This window comes from Hyperoodon ampullatus (genome assembly GCF_949752795.1).
Source record: "Hyperoodon ampullatus genome assembly, chromosome: 3".
NCBI classification, from domain to species: Eukaryota; Metazoa; Chordata; class Mammalia; order Artiodactyla; family Ziphiidae; genus Hyperoodon; species Hyperoodon ampullatus.
Genome location: NC_136916.1, coordinates 88,820,429 through 88,846,482, shown reverse-complemented (window position 1 = coordinate 88,846,482; position 26,054 = coordinate 88,820,429). Strand labels below are relative to the sequence as shown.

The 26,054-nt window shown below is 40.8% G+C and overlaps 1 protein-coding gene across 1 annotated transcript in view; it reads right to left on the bottom strand.

Moving 5' to 3' along the window:
- The window catches only part of FBN1 (fibrillin 1), a gene marked incomplete at both ends in the record, with an annotated part of 254,926 nt that extends 230,279 nt beyond the window's left edge, over positions 1-24,647 (bottom strand). Inside the window, one exon of the mRNA XM_079700378.1 lies at positions 24,484-24,647. Coding sequence (XP_079556504.1) covers positions 24,484-24,647 — 164 coding nt within the window. The remainder of the gene's footprint in view (positions 1-24,483) is intronic.
- Positions 24,648-26,054: the final 1,407 nt, after the last annotated feature.

The window sequence follows — 26,054 nt, the reverse complement described above, 5'->3', positions numbered from 1 at the left end:
GAGGGGTATCAGAAAACATATGCCTCCCACATAATGATGGGTGCCCAAATACCCATGTAACATGTCTCAAGGTAAACATCCTAATATCCCACTGTTCCAGAGTTTAAAAATAATCATAAATTTCACGGTCAAAAATGAGATACATAATGAAAAAACTATAAAACACAAATGAGCTACATATATTGTGAACCACACATCGTTATTAGTTCTTTGACAAATTTTATCAGGTAAAAAGAAAAACCATGAGTGCTATCTGATAAAGGGATCCACTGCTTCAATAAACTTTGCAAACACTACCCCCTTATTTTATCTCCTGTATTCTGGCCCTCTTCACAGCCAAAGGCAGAGGTCACATCTCCCAGCAGTGATCTGAATATCACATGTGACTGTTCCAGCCCATCTGCCAGTCACAACAAGTCGAGTAAGGAAACTTCAAACCCCGGTAGTGAAGACAGCTTCCATGTCCTCCTCAAGCTTCAGCCGGGGCTCTCCAGACCCAGGGACTCATTTCTGGATTGTCTGAGTCAACACTGGCTGGAACACAGACAATCCTGGTTTTCTCCTTTAAAGACTCAAGCCAGCCAGCCAACCTCTCTAACCTACCTCATGCAGTTTTTCTTAATTAAAATGATCTCAAAAGGAACAAGAAGAAGAACCATTCGTATTCTGGTTTGCAGGAGCTTTATCCCCTTCTTGCTCTCTCCCATCTCTGGTAGATTGGTGACTCCATTATCCCTTCCTCCAAAGTCAATGTCTGTCTGTTTCTCAAGACTTCCTTCCCTCCCTCCCTCCTCTTCTCTTCCCTCCTTCCTTCCCTTTCTTCCTCCCCCTCTCTTTCTCTCTTCAGTTCCTACTATCAGGACATCTAGAATCAAATGTTCTGTTACTACCTCAAACTCAAGGCATCCAAGATCACATAACTTATCTTCCTGTGTAGTCAGTAAGTTCACTGCTGAGCACACAACAGGGCACATGAATAATCATCTTGTCCAACAACACAAAGCCGCTCAACAATATTTAGTGAGAATCTATTATGTGTTAGGCAGTGTGTTAGATAAATAAAAGTGACTAAGACAAGTATACCTAACACCCAGACCTAACACTTGGTTTCTAATATCATTCTCCAATAAAAGGAACCAGGGCTCCTGGGAAACATGGCTGACTCCAGGACTGGGCAAGAAATGTACAAGGTGAGTGTGGAGCATCTTGTGGCGACAGAAAGTAAAGAAAATAAGAAAGTGCCAAACAAAGAAACAAATACCCACAATGATGGGGACATGTCAGGGATACAGGAGCCAAATCAAGAGCTCCCAGTGGCCAAAGCTAGAACCATTTAAGTAACAAAATAACAAAAGTAGTATTGGATTATAATCTAAAGTATAAAATAAATGTCCATGAGTCCAGACTGATAAATAAATAATTGAATAAATAAATAAATGGTAGAAAAGAGAGAAATCTCTTGTGCTGACAAATTCCAAATAATTTATGTAGATACTCTGCCTTCAAGAAGGTGATGCATAACTCCCTACGCCTTAAGTGTGAGCTGTGCATAGTGACTTCCTTCCAAAAGAATCCCAATTAAGGGATAATCTACAAAATTCCTGACCAACAGTCCTCAAAACTGTCAAGGTCATCACAGATAGGGTAAGTCTGAGAAACTGTCATAGCCTAAGAAGATATGATAACTAAATATAATGTGGTATCCTGGATGGGATTCTGAACATAAAAAAGGACATTCAGTTAAAAAATCAGTTAAGCTGAATAAAGAATGGACTTTAGTTAACAAAAATATATCAATATTGGTTCATTAACTGTAATAAATGTATCAAACTAGTATAAGAGGCTAACAGCAGAGGAATCTGTATCCAGGATATATGGGAACTCTCTGTATTATCCTCGTGATTTTTCTGTAAATCTAAAACTGTTCTAAAATTAAAAGTTTATTAAAAAGTAAAATAACAATAATATTTTTACCATGCAATTATAAATAAACTGTTACATTCCCCCCAAATTGACTAAGACATAGTCTTTGCTCTCGAAAGAAGATGGACCCGTATGCAAAGCCTGTCAACATGACAGGTAAAACACTGACATCAAGGTCTGCCTGGGGAGCTTACGGAGCCCAGAACAAGGGTGTTTAGCCTCATCATCCAGGGTAAGCATGGAAGGAGACTCTCTGAATTATAGCTTGATGTTTCCCAGTTGCTAAGAGGGGCCACTAGTTTTATTTCATCCCACTGCTAAAACTACTCTTAAATTCTCTAACTCCATAAGTAAATCCCTTGTCCAAATCCTGGTGTTTCACTGGTGGACTAATACTACATTCTGTTTTTCCTGGCTTCCTAGTTCCTCTCTACTCCGTTAGGACAATGGAGCTAAGCATGTTTTCATGTTCACCATGCTTAATTCTGCTCTCCTCTGACCCAGAGATGGATCTTTACTCTCTGTAAAATGTTAAACATCTCACTGTTAGCTTCAGATCCCCACCAGGGAGGCCTGTCTTACCTGCCCACTCTCATCACCATCAACTTCCACCCTCCAGCCCTGCTCCTTCTCTTCACCGACTCAGTGGTCTGTCAGGCACAAGCCCCCTCCTCCAACACACGCACACTAAATCTAAACTCTTCTTCCATCTTTATACTAGCTCTTCTATCTTTCCCTTTTAATGTATAATTCCATCCCCCCTCCCCCCACAGAGTGTTAATCCCTCCTCCCTGATTAATCCCACCATGTTTCAACCTACCAACACAATCCAGACACACTTCTCATAAACCTACACATGCTACATGACAATTATATACTTTAAATAATTTTATGTCTAGAGTCTCATCTGTGAAACCTGCCCCCAGCCCCTCTGATCCCAGTCTAATAGTTTTCCAAGCAGAGAAACCATGCTTGTTATGCCTAGAATATCTTGGAGTCCATTTAGAAGCACACAAGATAACACTGACTAAATGCCTTAGTAAGTACAAAGCACAATTAACAAAGATGAACTTTGGTGTCATAAATAGGCCATCTGTAAATGCCACCAACATGGAGAACTAATAGTGAGAACTATTTGTTATAAACGAACCTATTTAAGGGAAGAATATTTCATGCTTATTTGAAAGGTTATAGACAGTTCAACAGTAATGCATAATGGTTTCATGTCTTGATTATTTTGCTGATATTCTGATCATTAATTTATTTTAATCAGTGAAGTTATCAATGTTTATAACTCAGGGATCAATATATTTCCTTCGAGAAAATACAAAACCAATGTAGAGAAAACACTCATATATAAATATCCGACTCTACTTATTTATTTAGCAAAAGAAAATCAAAAATCCCGAAGGCAACTCAACTCAACAAAAGTTTTAAGTGTATTTTCTTAGGGCAGGTTGTTGTGACTGATCAAAGTCATCGATGGAGCCAGAATGTGATGTGTGGCCAATTCCAAAAGACAACCATCACAAAGCTCACCAGGCAGCCTTGAGAGGCTCCTCCAGATGTGCTGCTTGAACGGAGGCTTTTCCCACAGTGATCAGGGTAACTCAGCACCGGACAGCACAGAGGGTGTGGCCCCCACAGTTTCATTTGCTGTATACCCTAAGTTGTGTTTTTGTGGGAATTTTGTGTTGATCAGAAGCAACAGCTCAAGAACTTAAGAGCCAAAGAATTTAGGTCACCATATCGAGGACACACGCATACACACACACACACACACACACACACACACACACACACACACCCTCAGCCCTTCTTAGCTAAGGAAACAGAGAGCTGCCAAGGCAGTTCCCCAAATTCGGAAGGTCATTTTGGAGTGGCGGCCAACTTAAATCCTGTTGGAATCTTTTATAGGTGACTGGAACATGTGCATATGTGTGCTTTTCTTTGAAATAAAAAAGGAAGAATTTAAAGCCACAGGGTGCCCTGGAACAGGAAACTAGAGATTGAACCATGAAGACCAGAAGTGCATGGATGTGTGCAGCAAGTCCTAATCCCACTGATACATGGGGCACTTTCCGCCTCTGGTACTGTGGATTGCACCATACTGAGAACACAAAAGTCTGCACAGACTACTAAATCACCTGTGCAGCCTCGTAAGCTTCTAAAGGCAATGGTTTGACTAACTCGCTGTCGTAGTAAACCTGCACTAGACCTACTTCTCTCTAAAGCAAGGGATCTTTGTCTGGCCCGCTGGCATCACACCCCTAGTTGGGTGTACAAAAGGGACTCCCATCTAAACATGGGGAGAGGTGTATTTGTTTATGAAGTTGAAACTTTACTATTTGAGTCTATAAGGATGAGGAGGGATTTCCTCAAAACAGACAAAAAAAAAAGTGTGTCTCAAAATTGCATCTCTCCAGCCTCTACGAGGATTTAACCAGTGGTATCACATAAACATGTGATGCCTCTAAAGAACTGCTTCCCAGAACTCTGCAATCCCTTGGATTTACCTAGGAGTTCAAGACTAGCATGGTATTGTCTTAGACTGGGATATTTGCTCCATTTACTCAAGTCAAAGCTATACTGTACTTTTGTAAAGGGTGGGCAAAATTCTAGAGATGATTGAAATACAAACAAGTAAAGTAAGCAGGTGATCCAGAACAGGCAGGCCCAGGATGGTGTCTATGGAATTCACTGCTCCCAAGCTCCAACTGGTCCCTTTCCACCTCTTTACCACCCACAGAAGAAACAGGGGATTGAAACTATGACTCTCACCACTTCCCAGAAGTTCTCAGACCAAGAGCTCTGTCCAGGGAGATAATATCTTCTGAATGTACTGGCAGCCCCAGGAAAAGACAGGAAAACCGGCCAATGGGGTCAGGCTTAGGCAAAAGAATGGCATCCTTCAGGAGTCAGGAGTGCAGGGTGATTCAACACTCCAGTTCCAAGTACTGGCAGCTCCCAACTGACAAACAGGTAGGGCTCCAAAATGTCACTTCTATATTGGTATTTAGAACTTGGAATGGCTTTTCCAATAGAAACAATGTTAATAGATGGTGGTTTGGTCCCCAGTCTAGCCAAATAGCAGCCTCTCAGCTACATTATCAGCTAAATAGGCTATTGTAGACTGGTCTGGGAACCTGACCACAGACTTAAAATGCTGTTTTTATGGGAAAACACATTCCACGGCAGGCAACCAGAGGAAAAATTGGCCACTCAAACCCATGGTCCCTGCAGCTACAGCAAGCTGCCTGGTGAGCTGTGAGAACCAACCACCTTCAACTCAGGCCACTCCACACAGTCCTGAGAGGGCAGCCAGAATGGAAGCCTTCCCAGCCCCAGGCCCAGTGCCATCCCCCACCCCCAGCAGGAGCCCATTAGGGCCAATATGGGATAGCCCTAAGTCCATAAATCAGGAACTTAAAAAATGGGGAGTAATTGGATATTCTAATCCTCAAAGTACCTGAATTATTTTACAAACCAGAAGATCCTACCTCACCAGCAACTATGATATAAAATCAGGACCCAGGACTAGTTCACAGACCAAAAGGTTCAATGAGCCATTTCCAAAAAGAGTGGCTTCCAAATGAAGCAAGGGAGCAGGTCAGTTTTGAACTGTATTTAGTGGCTTCACTCTTGTATTCAAGTTATTTGAGCGTTTCAGATCCCCTGGAACTGAGTAATTACCCACTCTCTCTTTTAGAATGTGAGCTCTTTAAAGACAGAAAATTCAGATTTATCTTTACAAGCCCAGCACCTCACACAATACCTGCATCTTAAATGGTAAATGAAGGTTTAGGATTTCAAATGTACTTCCAATTAAGACAACGTAAGTTAGAGAGAATTCTGTCAGAGTGGTGAGGATTTCATTTAACAAAAAGATAAATATGCTTATAAGAAATTAAATAATAAAATAAAGGGATGAAAAAGATAATTTCTAATAAGAAATCAATGTCATTTCATCCACGTTTTTAAGTTTAAAAAATTAAAATGAAAATTCAAATACATAACAAAAGACACACATAAATGGAATTCATGGGGTATGACAGGAAAATTTTTCCATGTTTCTGATGGATCATTTAGAAATATTTTACAGCTTCAAAAGCTTTGGAGATCTTGTATCTCAAAATCTTATTTCACAAGTGTCAACAGGCAATGGGTCTTTTAAAACCATTTCTCTAGGAAACCTTATCATCAGAACAGAGGCAACATTGTTGCTAAGGAACAAAAAAAAAGGGAAATAAATCATTGATAGAGTTTAAGTTTCTAAAAAGGCAGAGGAAGCTAGTTAATGGCATGCGGTAGTTGAGATTATTTCATAGAAATTAACAATTCACAATATTAGGAATTAAGAACTTGATGAAGTTGTTTTTTTAAGCTTTGCAATTGAGGTAAGGTTGTAAGCATTTATTTCTAAACTTTTGGATATTGGAACAGTTTTAATAAAAACAGTCTAATTTAAATTTGAGGGAATCTGACTGAATCAGGAATTTATCTAGTCCATACGAAATCACCATGTAGAATAAAAATAATAATTAGCAATGTTTAGAGCGCTTTATAATTTACAAAATGATTGTGTGACTCTTCCCCAAAATCCTATCAAGAATACGCATTGCTGTGCTAATTTTCAGATGAGGAACCTGAAAGTCAGGGAAGTGAAGTAATTATTCAAAGGCTACACAATGGAAACATGTCATAAATCACTAATTAAAAACCAAAAGAATTTATTAATAAAACATTCCAAGGCTAGTACTAAAGATTTTTAGATTAGAGATTGGAAAAGATGTTTCCATAAATACCCCAAAGAGAATGTGTTCCTTTATATAAACTCATTTGTGCATAATTTTTTGTGCTCTGGTTTTCTTTTCTTAGGTCTGCAAAAACAAAATTTTTAAGCAGATCTCACAAAGTATATTGGAAAAGGAAAGCAATGGTAAAAGGAATACATTTTTAGGAACATTCACTCCTACAGACTGGTACTTCTGTTTCTGAAAGTTTCTACATGGTGAATATCCTGCCCTGTTCCCTCTGGTAAAAAATATCTCTCAGCTCTTAACATGTTCAGTGTTTGGGGGAGTGACAGATGGGGAGCAATGTAGAGATTCAGAATGTGGATAATTCAACACCTCCTCACAGCTGCTACTGGAATGTGTTCTGTGTACACACTTGAACACAGGTACATCTTGTCTTTTGAAAAGTAGCTTCAAGCAAAACCATCAGGTCATGCAGGCACTATCTGACCTGGCTTAGGAAGACAATAAGCTGCACAAGGCCAGGGTGACCCAGATGACGTTCTAAAAAACTCTCCAGATTCACGTCTCTATGACTTAATTCAGAGGCTGCTGGCATGCTGTCCATTATATGGAGAAAGTGGCAACTCTCATCCCAAACACCAGCACAGCTCTTCCCTGAAATCCAATCTAAAAGATATCCCTCTCAGCCTGAGTGATGCCAGCAGTGTCTTCTCAATACCTTCTGGGCTCTGGAGAAGGTGTGACAGTATTGGTGTCTCATCATCAAGCAGAGTGGGTGCTAAATACTAGCCAACACTTGCACATAGTGACAACCTCTGAGAAGGAGCTGCTGCTGGCACATCCACCCCATTCTACCTCCTAACATACCTAAAAGGTTTCTAGATCTTCTCTATAGCAGCTCCCAAAGACAAAGCTTCTGTTTTAAAATCAGTTTCCCAGGGAGTTTGACACCAGGTAGCAGAAATATGTCAGGCCCCAAAGAATGGCATACATCTTTCACTGACATGAAACACACAGGAAGTGCAGCTTTTATGCTAGTGCGAGCATGTGCATGTGTGCGTACACACACACACACACACACACACACACACACACTATCCCCCACAAACACTCAGAGTGAAGCTACTGGAGCAGCTCTAATCCCTTTATACCTTTCCCAAGGGGATCTGGATATACCAGTGTTTTTCAGAATCTTTCATTTGAATCACTAAAGCTTATTAGTATTAGTTCCTATCTCTTTTTGATTGTTTTTTTCCAGTTTTACTGAGATATAATTGACATACGGCACTGCATAAGCTTAAAGTATATAGTATAATTATCTAACTTACATATATTATAAAATGATTACCACAATAAGTATAGTTAAAAGCTCCTATTTCTTAAATAAAAAGAGCGTTCCTGAGAAAGCAATGCTGAAAAGAGGGTACAAACATTCCCTTCTGAATGTTAAAATATCTGCAAACATCTTCGTTCCACTCATGGTCCAAAATCTCACCAACTTTTTATAACCCCTTGCCTGAAACTCCTACTCAATGCATTGAGTGTCTCCGCCTTGACTCGCACAAAAGATCATGGGCTGACAGGAGAGGAATGAAGCCTTGCAGAATTATATCCTTCCTTGTCTGCCCTCTCAAGTGCCTGGCTCCTTCTGTGTAAATTTTCCACAGTGTTACACCTCATAATTGCTATGCCTAGCATTAGATACTGAATAATCCTTCCACAACTGTCAAAGTCACGGGTCAGTTTAGACAAGTGCAGAAAAAGCATGTCTGGCAGCATTGCAGACATTGCTGGCTGTGAGGCATTGAGCATAAGTTTAAAACTAGATGTAAAACTTTCCAGTACTAATAAACCAATAAGAAATGACAGAATTCAAATATTCCCATTCTGCTACCCTAATAAATTAATGGACCTTGACAATGATCATCAATGGCTGCTAACATCACAAAAAGAGAGACTAGCAGACATGATATGCCTCCGAATGGAAGTACAAACACCACTTATAAAGTCTTCTTGCCAAAAAGTTGATTCTGAGTTGAATCAAGCTTCTAGCTCTAGTTAGCAAGTCACAGAAAATACAGGGAACAGAGGAACACAATAAGCACCACCACCACTGGGATGCAGTTATCAACAGACTGTAAGGAACCCTGCAGCTGTGTACTCCAAGTGTGGTCCAAGGACTGGCCAGTGCTGGTCCACACACTATATATTACTGATCTATAATGAGATAAGGAGCTTAAGCTTGAATGTAAGTCATCTCACTGCTTCCTTCATCTAGAAAGTGTTGCTATGAAAAAATATCAGCTCAGCTAAATAGTGTGCTTACTGACATACTGCATTTATATTCTGGCACATGCTTCTCATCTCATCACAGACTGAAAACAAGCATCTAATGGACTGGCATTTTAAGTAACACTGCTCTACAGGTCATGAACCAATTTCTTTTTATTTTTTCCCCAGCTTTATTAGATATAATTGACACATAATATTGTATAAGTTTAAAGTATACAACATGACAATTTGATACATTTATATATTGCAAAATGATTACCACCAAAGCATTAGCTAACACCTGCACTTGGTTACATAATTACGTGTGTGTGTGTGTGTGTGTGTGTGTGTGTGTGTGTGTGGTGAGAACATTTAAGATCTCCTCTTTTAGCAACTTGCAAGTATTTAATACAATATTGCTAGCTATACTCAACATGCTGCACCTTAGGTGCTCAAAGCTTTTCATCTTATAACTAGCAGTTTGTAACCCTCTGACCAATCTCTCCCCATTTCCCCCACCCTCCAGCCCCTGGAAACCACCACCCTAATCTACTCTTTGTTTCTAAGTTCAGCATTTTTACATTCCGCATAGAAGTGATATACAGCATGAACCAATTTCTTCAATAAATAAATTACAAGGAAAAAAATGAGAGGGACAATCCATATATTTTAAAATATTTAAGAGATTTATCAACCAATTACAAAATATGGACTTAATTTGGATCCTGATTTGAATGAACTATAAAAAAAATAAAATTTATAACCTAATCAGGGAAATTTGATACTAATCAAATGTATATATTAGAAAATATCAAAATAATATTATCAAATACTCACTAGGTATTTGATATTTTTTAAAGTAATGCTAATTTTAAATGTGATAGTATTGTGTTTCTTTTTTTTTTTTTTTTTTGTGGTACGCGGGCCTCTCACTGTTGTGGCCTCTCCCGTTGCAGAGCACAGGCTCCGGACACACAGGGTCAGCGGCCATGGCTCACGGGCCCAGCCGCTCCGCGGTATGTGGGATCTTCCCAGACCGGGGCACGAACCCGTGTCCCCCGTATCGGCAGGTGGACTCTCAACCACTGCATCACCAGGGAAGCCCTGTTTCTTTTTTTTTTTGAATTTTATTTTATTTATTTTTTATACAGCTGGTTCTTATTAGTTATCATTGTGTTTGTTTCTTAAAGAGTCCTTGCCATTTACAGATGCATAATGAAATATTCGCTAATTAAATTATTTTTCAGGGATTTACTTTAAAATAATCTGTGGCAGGGAAGAGAAGTAGATAAAATAAGACTGACCATTCATTGATAACTGCTGAAGTTGGAGCTTCATTGTAGTACTCCCTCTAGTTTTGTATATCTTTGAAATTTTCCATATTAAAAAGTTAGAAAACAACAACTTTGCAGCAGCATCTGGCCTAGTTCATCCTATAGCCATACACTCCTACATATCATGACACCACACTTCTGCTTTTTTTTTCATTCATATAACAACCATTTCTATCTGTTATGCAACTCAACATTCTTGAGCAGGATGGGGATCCCCATTTAGATATAATAACAGTCCAATCCCACCATGTTTACCATCTTAAGCAAGTGGCAAGAACTAACCAAAATGCTTCTGTGAGTCTCACATATGCGGCTACTCAAATAAGGTTAATGTTCATTAGAGAAGGTATCCAAGAACAAATGAATTAATCACCTTTGTGCAAATAATTAAGCATATCAGCCCAGGGAATGGGTTCCCTTGGGCATTGAACTACTTTCTGACATGACTCATTTTCATAAGGACACCATATCTTTCTTTATGACAAACATAAATCTATCAGTTAATAAAAGAGTTTGAGGGGAAAGGTACTGATTTGTATCCGGTCCATAAAAGGGCTGACATGTTCACAAATGCAAGAATTCTTATAGTCATGGGAAATAGGAAACAAAAGGAGGAAATAATTTAGCAAGGAAGCCTGTTATGTTTTCTGATTCTTCGATATGTGACAATGTGTCAACTTATTTTCAAGGAGGGGCCCAAATGCATATGAGCAGTTGGGTCAATCCAAGGTCAAATTAGACATGTTGTCTAGAATTCTGCCAAATGTTCAACAATATAATAAGTCGGAATTGCTGACAAAAAAAGAAAAGAAGAAGAAGTAGGAAAACCTGGCGTGCATATTCTTGTAAAATTCTTAAAAGGTTTTCAAAAGTTTAAAAAGAAAAGTTTGTTTTGCTATTTGAGGTTTATTTATTTCCTGGGAAGTTGGCAGAGTAGAGAAAGTACCTGGTATTTGTTTGTTTGTTTGTATCTATATTTTTGCTTTTTTATAAACTTCGATGGTATTGGTGGTTGTGTGATTTACCCCAAGGGAATGAGAGATATTAGGTAATTTGAACATTTTTAATGACAAGCAGAAAAATAACTATTATCTGTTTAAACTATTCCTTATTTAAAGCAGTCTTATTTTTATAGGCTGTGAATAAATATGAAGCAACTGCAACTTCTTAGAGTTTATTGCCAATCAGTTAAACAGAGGTTGGTGTATAAGGGTGCAGGGTATAGGAATTCTATCAAAGCTTTGTCTAAATTAAGATAATGTATGTTTTGGTCCACTTTCCCAGATGTTCAATAGTTTAAGATCTCTTCAAAGCCAACTCTCATTAAAATCAAAATGGGAATCATTAAAAGAAAATGAAAAAACTAAAAAGATTTTCAATTTCTCAAAAGAAATAGGGCACAGAAGAAAAACAACAAATAAGAATCCCTTTGTACTGACTGAGCATTACGTTGCTACAAGGCATGAAGCCAAAGGAAGGGAATGCTCAGTTGGAAAGTGAAGGCCATGGCTCTTCTCAGGGGCGGCTAATCTGAGTCAGCCTGGCCCCAAATCACACAAGCAAGGCCTGTCCACAAGGCGCCTAGAGAGAACAGCAACGACGGAGCGAGATGGAGTACTGGGTCTGTGGAAAAGGGAGCTTTCTTGGTCCAGAGGCAGATGTGTTGTGTTTCCCACTCAGCATCCTTCCTCTTTTTTGCTACCTGAATTCCTCTTTCCTAAGAGGAACCCATTCCACATCCCTCAGTCCTGGACAGCCCAAGTGTCCAATTTCTTTGGTCACAGTGGTGGGCACGTGACAGGAGCAGTGCCAGAGTTCTCAGTGAGATCTGATGTGTGAACGCTGGGAAAGAGTTTCTCTCTTTACCTCTGAGATCATAAGCTGAAAGGTAGTATGACTTGGAATTACCAGTGGTCATCTTGTCTACCCAATCATAACCAAATCTTTACTCTGATAAGGCAATTAAAGTATATTTCCAAAATGGCCAACCATGTGACCACAAAACAGTCCCAACTCTCAGGGCATCTCTTTGCAATACTGCCAAAGAAAGTGGTTTTCAGGCCAGTGCTTCCATTTCCTAAAATCTAAATTCCTTTCACAAAGGTTCTTGAAAAAAAAGTGTTCATCTGGAAGGAGACAAGACCGTTTGCCAGATCTGCCAGTAAAAAAATGCAAACTTCTTTGAGCACATTGGTGGGGCAGTGGGGGGGCAATATTAATAAGGAATAATTTGGGGGAAGGGGAAATTGAAAAAATAAAAACCTTATCCATACGTCGCCTTTAGGTATGTATAACCAGATCTCCACAGACAAAGTAAGTTTCCATTAAGATTATAATTTAAAATTGTTTGAAGTTCAAGTGTGCTTCCTATATTTCTGAAAGTAATTAGCTCCAAGATGAGAAAGTGGAGACTGTGGTATCCAGATATTAATGATCATCTAACTTAGGTAAATGCATCAGGCCCTGTACTAGGAACTTGAAATGTATTATCTCATTAAATCTTGGGACAACTCAGAAAGGTGAGTATTATAATCTCATTTTACAAGTGAGGAAACTGAGGCTCAGATAGGTCAAGGCACTTGTCTGAGATTCCTTCCTAGTAGGTGGTGGAGCCAGGATTTGACCCCAGGCATGTCTGTATCCACACTTCCAAGCCTCCCTGAAAACACAGCCAATGGTTATTAGTGTTCACTGAAAATGACTCCTTCGTCCTTTCAAATATAATCCCACAAGCAATACCACTCTACCCAGCTACCCACAACCAGGCTCAAATAGGAAACAGTGTGAGGTAATTATAACATATACCCCAGCCACTAGCTCTGGGTTTTTATGACTGAACTGCCAAATCACTCCTAGCCAACTCTTCAGGAAATGTGCAGACACTTTCTCAGATTCCAGCTAAAACATCAACTATGTGGCCCTGGGGGATACAGAGCTCACAGGGTGGTAATGGGATATAAAATTTGCAAACTTGAGGTCAGTGGCCTAAACTCTGGGGTGTGAAGCAGCAGCAGTCCATGAAAGACTAAAAACTAGGTGCCGACTTGAAGGCTGTATATCAAATCCTTCCCTGAAAAGCACTTGTTCACATCAGCTCAGACATTAACCCCATCAGTAAAGGGAGAGAAAGAGAGCCCACATGTAGTTCTGCCTAGAATCACTGGAAGAAGATAATAATATCAACAGACTTGAGACAGGGTGTTCATTCTGAGAATTCAGCATTAGGTCCAATTCAAACATAGCTGATGCTCAATAAATAGTTTTCACTTGGAGTAGGCAAGTGTTCTGTAAAATTGGTGGGATAGATGATACAGAAGACAAGAATTTAAGATTTTTTTTCTTCACTGGCATGCTTCTTGCTTGGAATCTAAATTTATAAATTAGTAGTGTAGATAGCTGAGTCAGCAAGTTATAAGATAAGAGTCTGAGCTTACAGACCTAGAACTGCCATGGTTCATCCTAGGACATCTGATGCTTTAATTGCTAATTATTAGTGTGAGTGTGGGGATGGAGGGAGTTACCCATAAGACTCCCAGAGAAGACTCCCACTTCTCTTTCTCCCACCCCCTCCCTACCTCCCCTCCCTAGCAATCACCTCCCTTAAAAAGCCCCATCCCACTCAACCCCACCTAATCTGGAGGCTTCCACTGACAGCAAGGTAGAACTGTGGAGCTAAAACTCCAGTGCGCAGCCTGCCATCAGGGTTGCCCACTGAGAGACTGATCGCACCGCCTAAGGCCTGATGAACAAGAACAAGAAAAATGTTCATGCCCACATGATGTAGGAAGTTTGCTTATTTTCAGCACAGCTGAGGACTTGCAGATATCAGTCACCCTTTCTAGGATAAAAAGACAAATAGGAGGCATAATCTCCTACCCAAGAACACACTTCTACTTAAATCCGCCTTTGCCACCGTGTGGCTCAGCTTCCACACCTATGAAGTTGAGAAGAAAATAAGAACCCTGAGCACTTCCTAACAAACTTTCTCTGGGCCTCAGTTTCAGCATCTATAAATTTCTAAAATCTTTGCCAGTATAACCATTTTGTAATATTTTTATAAAGATGGATGGCCTGACTATGGAGGAAGATTGGAGTCATGAAAAAACAACATCTACAAATAAGAAGAGTCTTTAAAAGTTACTCATCAAAGGCACCAACCTATTAGGGTCTGATTACACGATCTCATAAATTGGCACCAAATGGGCAGGGGAAATGTTAGGCAAAAAACCATTATCCATGAGGAGAGGGGATGCACCCAACAACATGGCACCTTATACACAGGTTCATAATAAATGATGGATTAACCTGCTTTTCCATTATATTCCTCTAAATGTTTTTACAGGAATCTTTTCTGACATCCAAGCATCTTTCTTTCATGTCCTGCCTCTCCTCCATAAGCCCTTGGTCTCCTGAAGAGCCTGGTACCAATGTGGCCAGGAATGAGATGGTTGTCATCAGTATCTGTCAGACACCAGCATCTTCTCTGTCCAGCCCAGGTCCACTGGCTGATGGGACTCCACTCTAGAACTTTCTCCAAACTCTCTCCTCCTGCCTCCCTCAATCTTTCTCCTTCCCTCCCCTAACAAAAAACCTTACCTCTGGTTTTCTTTTTGAACACCCCAAGACCCCCAAGTAAAAATGAACATTTTATTTAGAATTTCTTTTTCTTAATGTTTAACCCTTATTTGATATTCTTATTATCCCTATTTTATTTGTAGCTCAGCTTAGGAAGTTAAAGAAGAAGAAGAAAAAATGAGATGACAATGATGAAAAAGAAAAAGAAAAAGGAGGAGAAAATGGCAACGAGAAAGAAGAAGAAAAAGAGGAAGAGGACGAAGGAAAAGGAGAAGAAACAGAAAAACAAAACAAAATAAAACAAAAGCCTGTCTCTGGAATACATCTCTCTATTAACAGAGATTTTACTACACTTCAGTTCAAAACCACGAACTTAATAGCAGACATAATGCATCCATAGAGCCGACATAAATCTTGCCTCCCAACACCAACATCATAGAATGGTTGTACTATATTTGGACTTAGATGTGTTTGGATACTTATATTTGAATGTAAGTATGACTGATGGTCTAGGAATTCACAACCCTTCAAAACACTGAACCAAATCACTTGTCTAACGGCACAGTTCCCCCGCTCTGAGCCTGCTTGCCGTCTGGAATACATCTTTGGCTGGGAATGGTGGAGATAGCGAATTTTCCTCTCTCCCTTCCGCTCTGAGGAGGCTGAATAAATAGACTCAATGATAACTTCAACAAAAAAAAAGCCACTTGAGAAAGTGGTAAGTCACAAGAACTTAAAACTAGGATTTGATATAATAGAGCTTTGGGTCTACAATCCAAATGACTGTATTCCTAACCCAATTTTTTTCTATTAACAATGTGGCTACTCCATTTACGCAAAAAATAATCTAGTTCAGCTCACTACAATACCAATTCTATTGACAATTACACATCTATCTTTATTTACTAATTATAATCCCTGATTCCAGAAAAAAAATGTTTCTGAGGTATATTATACCAACACATATATAGAAATGGGGCTATTAATAGAAATTGAAAGTAAAATCCCATGTAGAAGGAATGTAAAACATATCAGATACCTAAATTAATAAAATTAAGTGCATTAAATTTGTCCCTGAGTTTCTTAGAAGCTAAGGGAAATGGGCGGAAAGTTAGGAGTTTTATAATTCTTTCATTTGGAAAAACAAAATTTGCCAGATTTTTTAGGAACTATGATTTTATTCCTGGGGTTTGTGGGTTCTTTAAATGCAAACTAAGAACAATGCCCTTAACATTTATCTAAAAGATCACAGAGATACATTATTCATGTAGTGTTTTGCGTTCTGAGGTTGCAGTAAGCAAAATACAATGAAGCATCTTCAATGGGAAACTAAGTCAATCAGGCTCGATCAAGTTAGAATTGAAACATCTGATTATCCTTCTCAAACACCCGCTGCCTCACTGTGGTAGCTAATCTCCAAAGAGGCTGCCCCCAATTCCTCCCTTCCCTGCAGACATAGGCTTCTCCTCACCTGCATCAAGAGGCACAGCTCATTAGTCCATGCCCTTGAATCTGAGCAAGGTCTGTGACTTGCATGGAATTTCGGACCAGGCTGTCTGAAGAAAGTCTGGTAGCTTCCACTTTTGTTTTCTTGGTATCCTGAGCTGCCTTGTAAAAAGTCTGGCTATGCTGCTGGATGGTCCATATGGAAAGGGAGACAATCTGAGACTATATGCAGGAGAACCAAGAAACCCAGCCAACCCTGGTAACATATGAACCCACTTAAGCCCTTCCAGCCAGCTTTTAGCCATTCAACTCAGTCTGTGGACAACATATGGGGTTAAAACACGTGACCAGAGATGAAGAGGCTATTGTTCAAGATCCAGCCCCAACAGACACTTACCCTGAACAAGGCCTGGTAGCTGCACCTGGGGCTCAGTTTCCCCATTTGCAAAAACACACTCAGTGGCCCCATCCCCAGGGGCAGGCCTAGGCAGGAGATCACATAGGAGATAGCTTTAAAACCTGTAAGGCCCCCAGCAGAGCCAGACGAGTGGCTCTTTGCTTCCTTTAGTCCCTTCCTCTGTCCATCCATTTGGATCAACCACACCAAAGTAAACAGGGCTGCAGGTGCCAGTCCATGATCACAGAACCAGAAACACACGTGGAGAAGTCATCTTACTCATTCTAGACCCAACAGACATTGTGGGAAGCAGAGACAAGATTCCCCACTGTGTCCTGTCCAAATTCCTGCCCTCCAGAATCATAAGAAATAATAAAATTATTGCTGCTTTAAGCCACTAAATTTGGGGTAATTTGTTACATAGCAATAAGATAACCAAAACACTCACAAACAAAAATAGCTTGTTTCCTTGTGGTAGAGGGACTAGGAATGACTTTGTCTCTCTTTAGTTTCTCATTAATGATGCTATAGTGTTTTTACATATAATAAGTTTCAATGTAGATGGACGTGGGAGCACCCTAGGTGCCTCCTCGCCTTTGCCTCTCACAACCAAGTAAGTGGTCAAGTACTGCTCATGCTGCCACTAGAACCTCCTCTTCACCCCCTCCACTGCTGCTGCTCTGGCCATCACCCACTCTCACCATGACTCGACTCCTATATTAGCCTCCCAAATCTCCCTGCCTCTCGTCTCCCTACTCACTAAACCATATACCTTTGACACTTTGGCCAGAGTGGCAGAGATCGGATCATGTTCCCATCTTAGAATCCTTTACTAGCTCACCATCCTCAGCTTTCACAACAATCAGATAGTAGCATCATGTGCCCTTTAGTCCCTCTCCCACCCCAACCTATGGACAGACACACACGGTTGCATGCTGCACACCTTCAGGGGGCACTACTTGCATAGGCTACACTATGAACCGTGCCCCCCGAAGCCATGCAGTGCAAACCCTGCCCATCATACTCAATGTCCCTCAATCCCAAACACCTTATATCCTTTTTGTTTCATGCCTTTTTCACTCAAATTTTTCCTTATTTCTCTCCTATACTTCCTCCAAGCTCTAATATATATATAATTTACCTTACCCAATCAATCAAATTGGTCAGACATTCAAAAATTGTCTACTGAATTCTTACCATGTGCCCAGTTCCTAGGTAAACCTAGTGATAAAACAAACAAAAACTGAGCCTTCAAGAAGTTCTCAGTACTACTAAACAGTCATTTATTTATCACATAGACCAGAGATTAGCAAACCTTTTCTGTAAAGGGCCAAGCAGCAAACAATTCAGTTTTGCGGTGCCCTACTGTCTGTCACAACTACTCTCACTCTGCCACTATGTGTGAAAGCAGACATGGATAAAGTGTAAACAAATGGGCATGGCTTTGTTTCAATACAATTTTATTTACAAAACAGGCAGTCTGGTCCACGGTTTGCTGACCCCTGACAGACTTTCACTGTGAAGTCTTTTCTGAAAAATCCCATTCCCACAATGATGTGTCCCTAGTCATAGGACTGCATCTGCCTTCAATAAACATTGAGTCTCTCTCCACAGCAATGGTAGAAGATTCTGGTGAAATGAAGGTATCAGGAATGTGGAAGAAAGAAAGTTACCACATATAGGATTTATTGTAATTGAGAATCATTAAAATATATTGGTTAAGAGCACTCACTAGGAAGCCAGATTCCCCAACTCTATCTCTTACTAGTTTATGTCCCTGGAGGAATAACTAAAATTACTGAAAAATTGCATCCCTCAGTTTCCTCATCTGTTAAATGGGCAAGTAGGTAGAATCTTCCTCATAAAGAAGCTGTGTATTAAATGAATAATATATGTACAGTGCAATACTGAGTGATATACCAGAGCTTGCTATTCTTTCCCATAGGATACAACCAAGGCGAAAAATGACACAGAAAGAATTAAATAGCTCATCATATTGATGAGAACATAAGACACATACCAGTTTCCCCTGGAAAGAGAAACATCTCTTGCAACTCTATTCTGAAAGAAGTTCCTCACGTGGAACATGAGAGCAAGAGATTCTGAATGACATAATGAGGAACGTCTCCAGCTCAGAACCATGGGCAATGCAGACGGAGGGTGCCTGCGATGGTTACCTACCACACTCAATAAAAGTTTAAGATATAATACAAAAATACACGTGCTACCCAAAGACCCCACAGCTCAGACATTCTGTAAGTCCTTCTGTGTTTTATTAGTGTCTTTGCAGAAATATCAAAGTTTCTTGTTTGACAAAATATTATATTACTACATTATTAACTATACCTGGGATTTGTGAACTAGCATGAAGGAATATTAGGAATTTTAAGTGGAATTTTACCAAAGTCTTAGTACTGCATTTTTGTCCAGAGGAATGAAAACCAAAACCCTAACTAAAATTAATGGAGAAAGAAAATGTAATATTAAGAATTTGTCTTTAAAACTTAACCTTTGCGTACCTCAGCTCTCACAGCTGTAAAGGGAAGGTAATAAAAGGACTCACCCTATAGAGATGTTATGAGCATAGAACGAGCTATAATATGTAAAACACTGAGACGAGTGCCTGGTACCTAAATGCCATCTAATCGTCATCTACAGCTACTACAAATGTTATTATTATTTATTTTTTACTTACTCCTATACCCCATGCCCTTTCCTACCTTTCTGCTGCCTCCTGATTTTTTGTAATGCATCTGATTCTCCTACCAAATATTAAGCCTCTTCAGGCTGTGGGTGCTATGTCTCTGGCAATCCACAAAGCTAAATTCAAGGTAGCATTCAATCAAGGCTTCTTGAATTAATGAATTCTTTGAATCCCAGCTTCCACAAGTTAGTGTTAAAATGCTTATGACAGGATTCTTGCTTTTGATGATTTTACAATCTAATGGGAAAATCAAGCTTAACAAACTTGAAATATTAAACTCTCATATGCCTGCCATATAACTCAGGCCTGATATGTTACTGATTTCAGATTTCTTTAAAAATTTCATGGAACAAAATTCTAAGTTTCTAGAATAGGCCTATTTGTTGGGTTAGTTTCTAGACACAAAGAAATTGTTAATACAGTTTATTTCTCTTTCAAGAAAATGTTTTTTAAATCTTATTTTTACCTTGAAAATTAAGGCTAAAATTCAGAAATTTGTTAGGCTTACTGTTTGATTTATTGCAGGAGAAAGCAAACAAATTATGTGTGAGTATCCTAATAATTTGTCCAGCATTTGGCTTGATTAGAGTCAGTAGCATAATACTATAATCTTTTAAAGTACCTGCTATACAAGAAGACGGAGGAATATTTCACTATTTTTTAAAAAAATTCCAAATAAGCTTGTAGGGATGTCTGTCCTGCCATTTCCATCATCCCTAACCTCATTTCACTATAACTTGATGTATCAATATGTTTAAATTAATTTGTGATACCAACAACTTATGCATTTTTATAAATAATCTCTATGTCTTAAATGTTACAAAATAAATCCCATAAATAATATTTTGTCTCCATCTTCTTGTTTAAAATGTGGAATTGCTGAAACCTTTTATTTAAGAATATCTTTTTTTAATGCTGTCGCAATATTTTAGCTTAATCTATTTAGTAAATGAAATGACAAACCATACCACTGCAGGAGTTTTTCCCCATATTTAATTATTAGCCTATCTGACTTTGGATGAAGTCTTAAAGTCTTCTTTATAAAGTAAAATGGACTTTATGAAGTCTACAGAACTTTTTCTGTGTGCCCTGCTAAAGTTCTTTATTTTAATAACAGACGTCTGTGTAATTAATCCCTCTGAGTTTGTCATCACATAATCTATCCTGTGTATGAACTGTTCCATGTGTATTTTTCTGGTAACAAGACCCCTGGAAAAAAATAAACAAATAAACAAAGACCAAAAGGAATCATGCACAAGGGGACAAATTGTGTGAAATACAAACAGTCTCATACACTTATAAGCCAGGCAATAAGCATAGAAGTTCTCAGTCCATCTTATCAGAGATTTGGGAAAAGGAGGTTTCACTCTAAAGAATTTTTCCCTTTGATGGGAAACTGTAATATTTCCTTATTTGGGAGCTAAAGCAATAAGGCAAACATAAATAAATGGTGCATAAGTACTGCTATTCAAGTAGAGTTATGTGTTTTTATAAAATTAGATTGTCTCCCACACTTTTTGCCTAATCACAGAAGTTAAGAATTTAGCTGAGAAAAATTCTTCTGAACTAAAATTCAAACAATAAAGCTAGGATTTTATTATTTCTCATAAAGTCATTTCACACATGTTAAGCAGTGCCCAGGCAAACAAAAACTACTATACATTTATTACTTGAAAACGTTTTTGAAACTTGCAAAACTCTCATTTCAAAATACAGAGAAATGCAATTTTTTCAGAGTGACTGGGGACCACACTCATTCCATTAAAAAAAGGATTTCCTGTAAAAACAGAAATTGGCGTTTTACTCTAAGAAAACACAGCGAAAGCTGGGAAGAAACTTGAGGATGCTTAAATTTCCACTGTGGAACAACTTCTGCTGCCCAGTGAGAAGGGAAAAAAAAAAGAACACCTGCAACAGGATGGGAGGAGAGCAAGACAGGCTAGGACTACACACCCAAAGAGGGAAAAACCACGCAGGTCCCTGTCTGGGATGCAAAGGAGCTGACAGGAAAGGGATACATATCCCAAGAAGAATACCCAGGCAAATTCTGTGGTCACCTGTCACATCAGAAGAAGAGAAGAAGGCAGTAATTTGTAGGAGAGCCCAGACCAACGCATGGAAGACACTGATGAGTTTAAAGCACCTTTTACCTAGAGGAAATATTAGTGAGGTGCTGAAAGTTGCTGCCACCAACTGGGCATCAGGCGGACTTAGGGGTTACAAATCACTTTCACTTCATAAACTGTGCATCAAAATGGTAAACAGGTTTTACTGTAGTCAGAGAGGTTAGTTCTGAAGCTGGTAATATTTTAACTCGCAAAAATAGAAGTTTTAAGCAATAACTGGAAAAATGGAACACACAGCTGCTCTTCCTGATGATTTATACAGCACGGTGTGGTTAAAAGACTTATTCATGTGAGACTGTAATAGCAATAAGCAGAGAGAATACATCTCAAATGCTATTCAAATTTAAGATCAAAGTTGGCATTTGTTTAAAACTTATGGGTAAACCTTTGATCCAGCAATTCTATTTTCCTTTATTAATTTATATTACATATAAATATTCACATGTACACAAACATGCAAGTAGAAGAATGTTGGTAACAGCAAAAAATTTCATATAAACTAAAGAGCCATCATTAGGGAAATGTTCCAGCCACATTATGGGATTCTATATGCCAAGAGAATGCACGAAGTAGATCCCTATGAGTTGATAGATGGATGCACTAAAGATATATAAAAGTAAGCAAGGTTTGAACAGTATGTATGGTATATTCCATGCATTAAAAAGGATACACACACATATCTATCTGTGTGTGTGTATATACATATATATTATATATATATATATATTTGGATATGTATTATACTATTTCTAGAAAAATACATAAGACAATGGTGTCTGAGAGGTATTTACAATTAAATATTTTTAATTGTATATCCTTTAAAATTTTTATTTTTTACCCCAAGTATATGTATATAATACATATATTACATACATATAACATTTTAGATAACATAAGAACTATATAATAGTTCATTATTATAGCATATTAATATATATTGTTATGATATAAAGGTTAATTATAATTATTTGTTAAACTTTTCATATGTATGCAAAATCTCATAGATAACATGAGAATTAGGAACACTCATAATTACTGATCTATTAATACCATGTTTGGGGGAAGGCTTTATGAAGAGTTTGCAATAAGGTAACGTCCACGTTAGTGACCAAGTACTATAACACAGAGAAGTGTTTCTTTATAATCTTACAAAAATGTAAAACCCAGAAGAACTAAGTGCTGGTGTGAGTAAAAGCATGGACAGCCTGTTAAGCAACAAAGTAAGGCTTAGTTTCTGTTTTCACATTGAGTTAGGGCCTCCCGAGGAAACACGCTGGTTGGTGATAGCACATAGAGACGAGACAAATGTCTGGCTAGGCCTAATGTCTCCCTGCAGACCTTCATCCACAGAATTAAACCCCTACTTCCTCTCTCTCTCTCTCTATGGGAGCAATGCCATCAGGCTTAGCTATTAATATAATATATATGGCAGAAATATATTTTTTGAAGTTAAAATGCTAGGCTAAATCAGGTCCTTTTGAGAACGGGTGAAAATCAGTTTCAGTCCATCTACTGAACTGGCCATGGGCCGTGCACACAGGGCAAGACATGTCTGCTGCCTGATCAGTATCAGGCTTAACATGATAAGCAAATTTCCTTTCCAGCACTGTTGGAATCCGTGATTTATTTTCCACAAAGGCCAAGATGGAACTAAGTTAATCATAACTATTTCCTAGGGTCAGAAAATCATGCATATTTCACCACGGCCTAAGTGCTTGGCTCTGACAATCATGTCGTCCCAGATCTAGAGCAGGACTCAAAAACTGGTCCGTTCAGTTTACTGTACTTTTTCCTTCCCATACCTGGGCCATACAAACACAAATTTCACCACATATATATAATAAAAACAGCCCATAACAAAAAAGAATATGTGAAATGTCCAGCCACATATCCAAATGGACACCATCACTTGGTCACTCAGGGTCATATAATCAAACTACACAACTACTCAAAAAAGAGCAGCAATGAGAATCATAAGAACTTAATAGAAACCTCTGTGTATTTACTGTCTAGGCTCATTACAGGATCCTCCAAGGAGACAAAATGGATCATTTACAATCCATCCTGCTGCTTCTCCGGAGGCTTGAACTTAAACACTCTCAGAAAGAGATACTTCATTTTCAGTTTGAACAATTTTAAGGGAAGTGTACTCCCACCCTTCTTCAATTCAGGGAACTGGCAATCCTTATAAAGTCAACCTGCCTGATTTAAATATTTTCTGCTGAAACATTTTCTGTAATAGGGGCATAAGAAGGTGGTGAAATGCTCAGTTGCATCTGAGTAACACACACGACAGGTTAAAAACACTCCTTCAAGGCCAGCCACAGCAGCATTACTGCCCGGATGAAATAAAGAGCTTCTAACAACCGCAAAACAACTTCTCAGAAACATTTGCCCTGCTCTGCTTCCAGTGTAGACATCTGAAAGGAAAATTCAGTCCCTAATTTTAATAAGCATAACTTAGAGGAGAACCAACCATTAACTATTTGTCTTCTCTGACTGTCTGTCCCTGAAATCCCTTTCTTTCCTTGCTCCCTTACAAACAGAGCATCTACAAAGATGCCCACAAGGCAAGTACTTTCCCTAAACACAACCGGAATTGGTATGAAGAGAAAGGATGGGCTGCTCCTCTTCTCAGTCGCAGCTCCTCCCCTTCTTCCTCAAAGAACCCTTCTCGCCTCCCAAAATCAGCCTCGACAATGGCCCAAGATTCCTTTTAGCCATGACCTCTCCTGGGGGCAGAAATCCTTAAAGCGTAGAGGCAAGGTGGTTTAGCCACAAACGCGGCGAGAACTGGATAACCCTTGCATCTCTAAGGTGCCCCCAGGAGGTCTCGTCAAGGATCCTTCTACTGTCGAGAATCGACCCTGTCAGTTCCTCTGGATCTTGATACTCAGGAGAAGAGGGAGGGGACACCCACACCAAAGGAGCTGGCCCGTTCCATTACCCTTTAAGCGCGTCGTGTCCTCCACCGCCTCTTCTCTTGGCCCGGCTGGCTCTGGTTTCCTTCACGTTCCCAGCCTCCAAATTGGCGTCCGCCCCATGGCTCGTGTAGGAAGCTAAGAGCACGGTAAATCCCAGGGCGACCTCCAGCAGCCCCCCTCGCCGCATGATGTCGAGCGGCCGCCGGCTCCCGCCGCCTCTCGCCGCGCCCCGGGCTCGGTCCGGGGCCGCCGCTGCGCCCTGGAGCGCGCCGCGCCGCCGGGGTCCCGCTCTCCCGCCGCCCGTCCCCCGGGCCGGGCTCCTCCCGCCTTCTCCAGGCGCTGCTCCCACTTCAGGCGGCCCCTGCCAGCTGCAACAGACAAATCGCCGAAGCGGGGGAGACATTCAGGGCTTCGGGATGCTGAAGCCTCGGGGTCCCCATTCCCGAGCCCAACCCGCGCGCCGCCTGCGCGTGGCGCAGTTACTTTGGGTAAGTGAAGACCGTTTGGTCCACAGCTGGCTGAAAAGCCCAGGCCCCCGGCGGCAGCGGCTCTAGCCAGCCCCTCGGCCTCCCGGGCGCCGCCTGAAAAAAGCGCCGCAAAGTACCCATGTCCCGAACAGTTCTAAACCCTGGGGCAAGCTCGCTGGGTTTATTTTTTACTAGCACGAATTGCGCGCAACGCGCGCTCTGACACCCCAGCTCCCCAGCCTGTCCTCTCCGCCAAGCCGCTGGGCTGGAAGCCCGCCGCGCCGTCCCCGGCCGGCTCCGGGCACTGCCACAGCCCCCCGAGCATCTGACGCCGAACCCGGCACCGGGAGCCCCGGGCCAGGAAGCTGTCAGGCAGGGGAGGGCCAGCGCCAGCTCTGGACGTTCCGGGACAGCCCCTCACCCCAGTCCCTGTCCCTGCCCTCAGCGCGGCGCAAACGCAAAAGCCTCCGTGGCTGAAGCTCCAGCCCCGGTGGCCGCCCGACCCCTGTCGGGACCCCGGCTGCACCCACTGGAGAAGTGGCGGCTCCGGCTCCCGAGGCGGCGGCAGCTGTTCCTCGGTCCTGGCCGCGGCAGCCGCTGCCCCGCTCTGCTCGCAGCTGTCCCAGCTGTGGCCGCCTGTCCGCCTGCGGCACCCACAGTCTCTGCCGCGGCTCCCGCGGCCCCCTCCTTTCCCCACCTCTTCAAGTATCGTCTGCGCAGCGGTTTCTCGCGAGAGAAATACTTTTTTTAAAAAAAGAAAGAAAAAGAAAATGACACCCCCTCCTACATCCCCCTCATCACCACCCCACCCCTCGGCCCCATCCATCCTCCCTTTCCACTCCCCTTTGCCAGCCACCGCCTCGGCGCGGGGGCCTCCCTCGCTCGCAGGATTAGCGCAGTGGGAGGAGGCAGAGGTGATCGGGTCCTGCCCGGCCTGGGATTTCGCGTTTTAGGGTGAGGAGTTGAGGGAATGGGAAGAAGTCGAGTAGCGGTTTCACCCGCAGTGCGGCTGGGAGGTCTAGACCCGAGATTAGCCTCCCCCGCGATCTGGGAAGCCCTGCGGGCGCGGAAGGCTGTGCCACCTGTACCTAGACGCGCGCTGGATACGGCGGCTCGGAGTCCCCAGC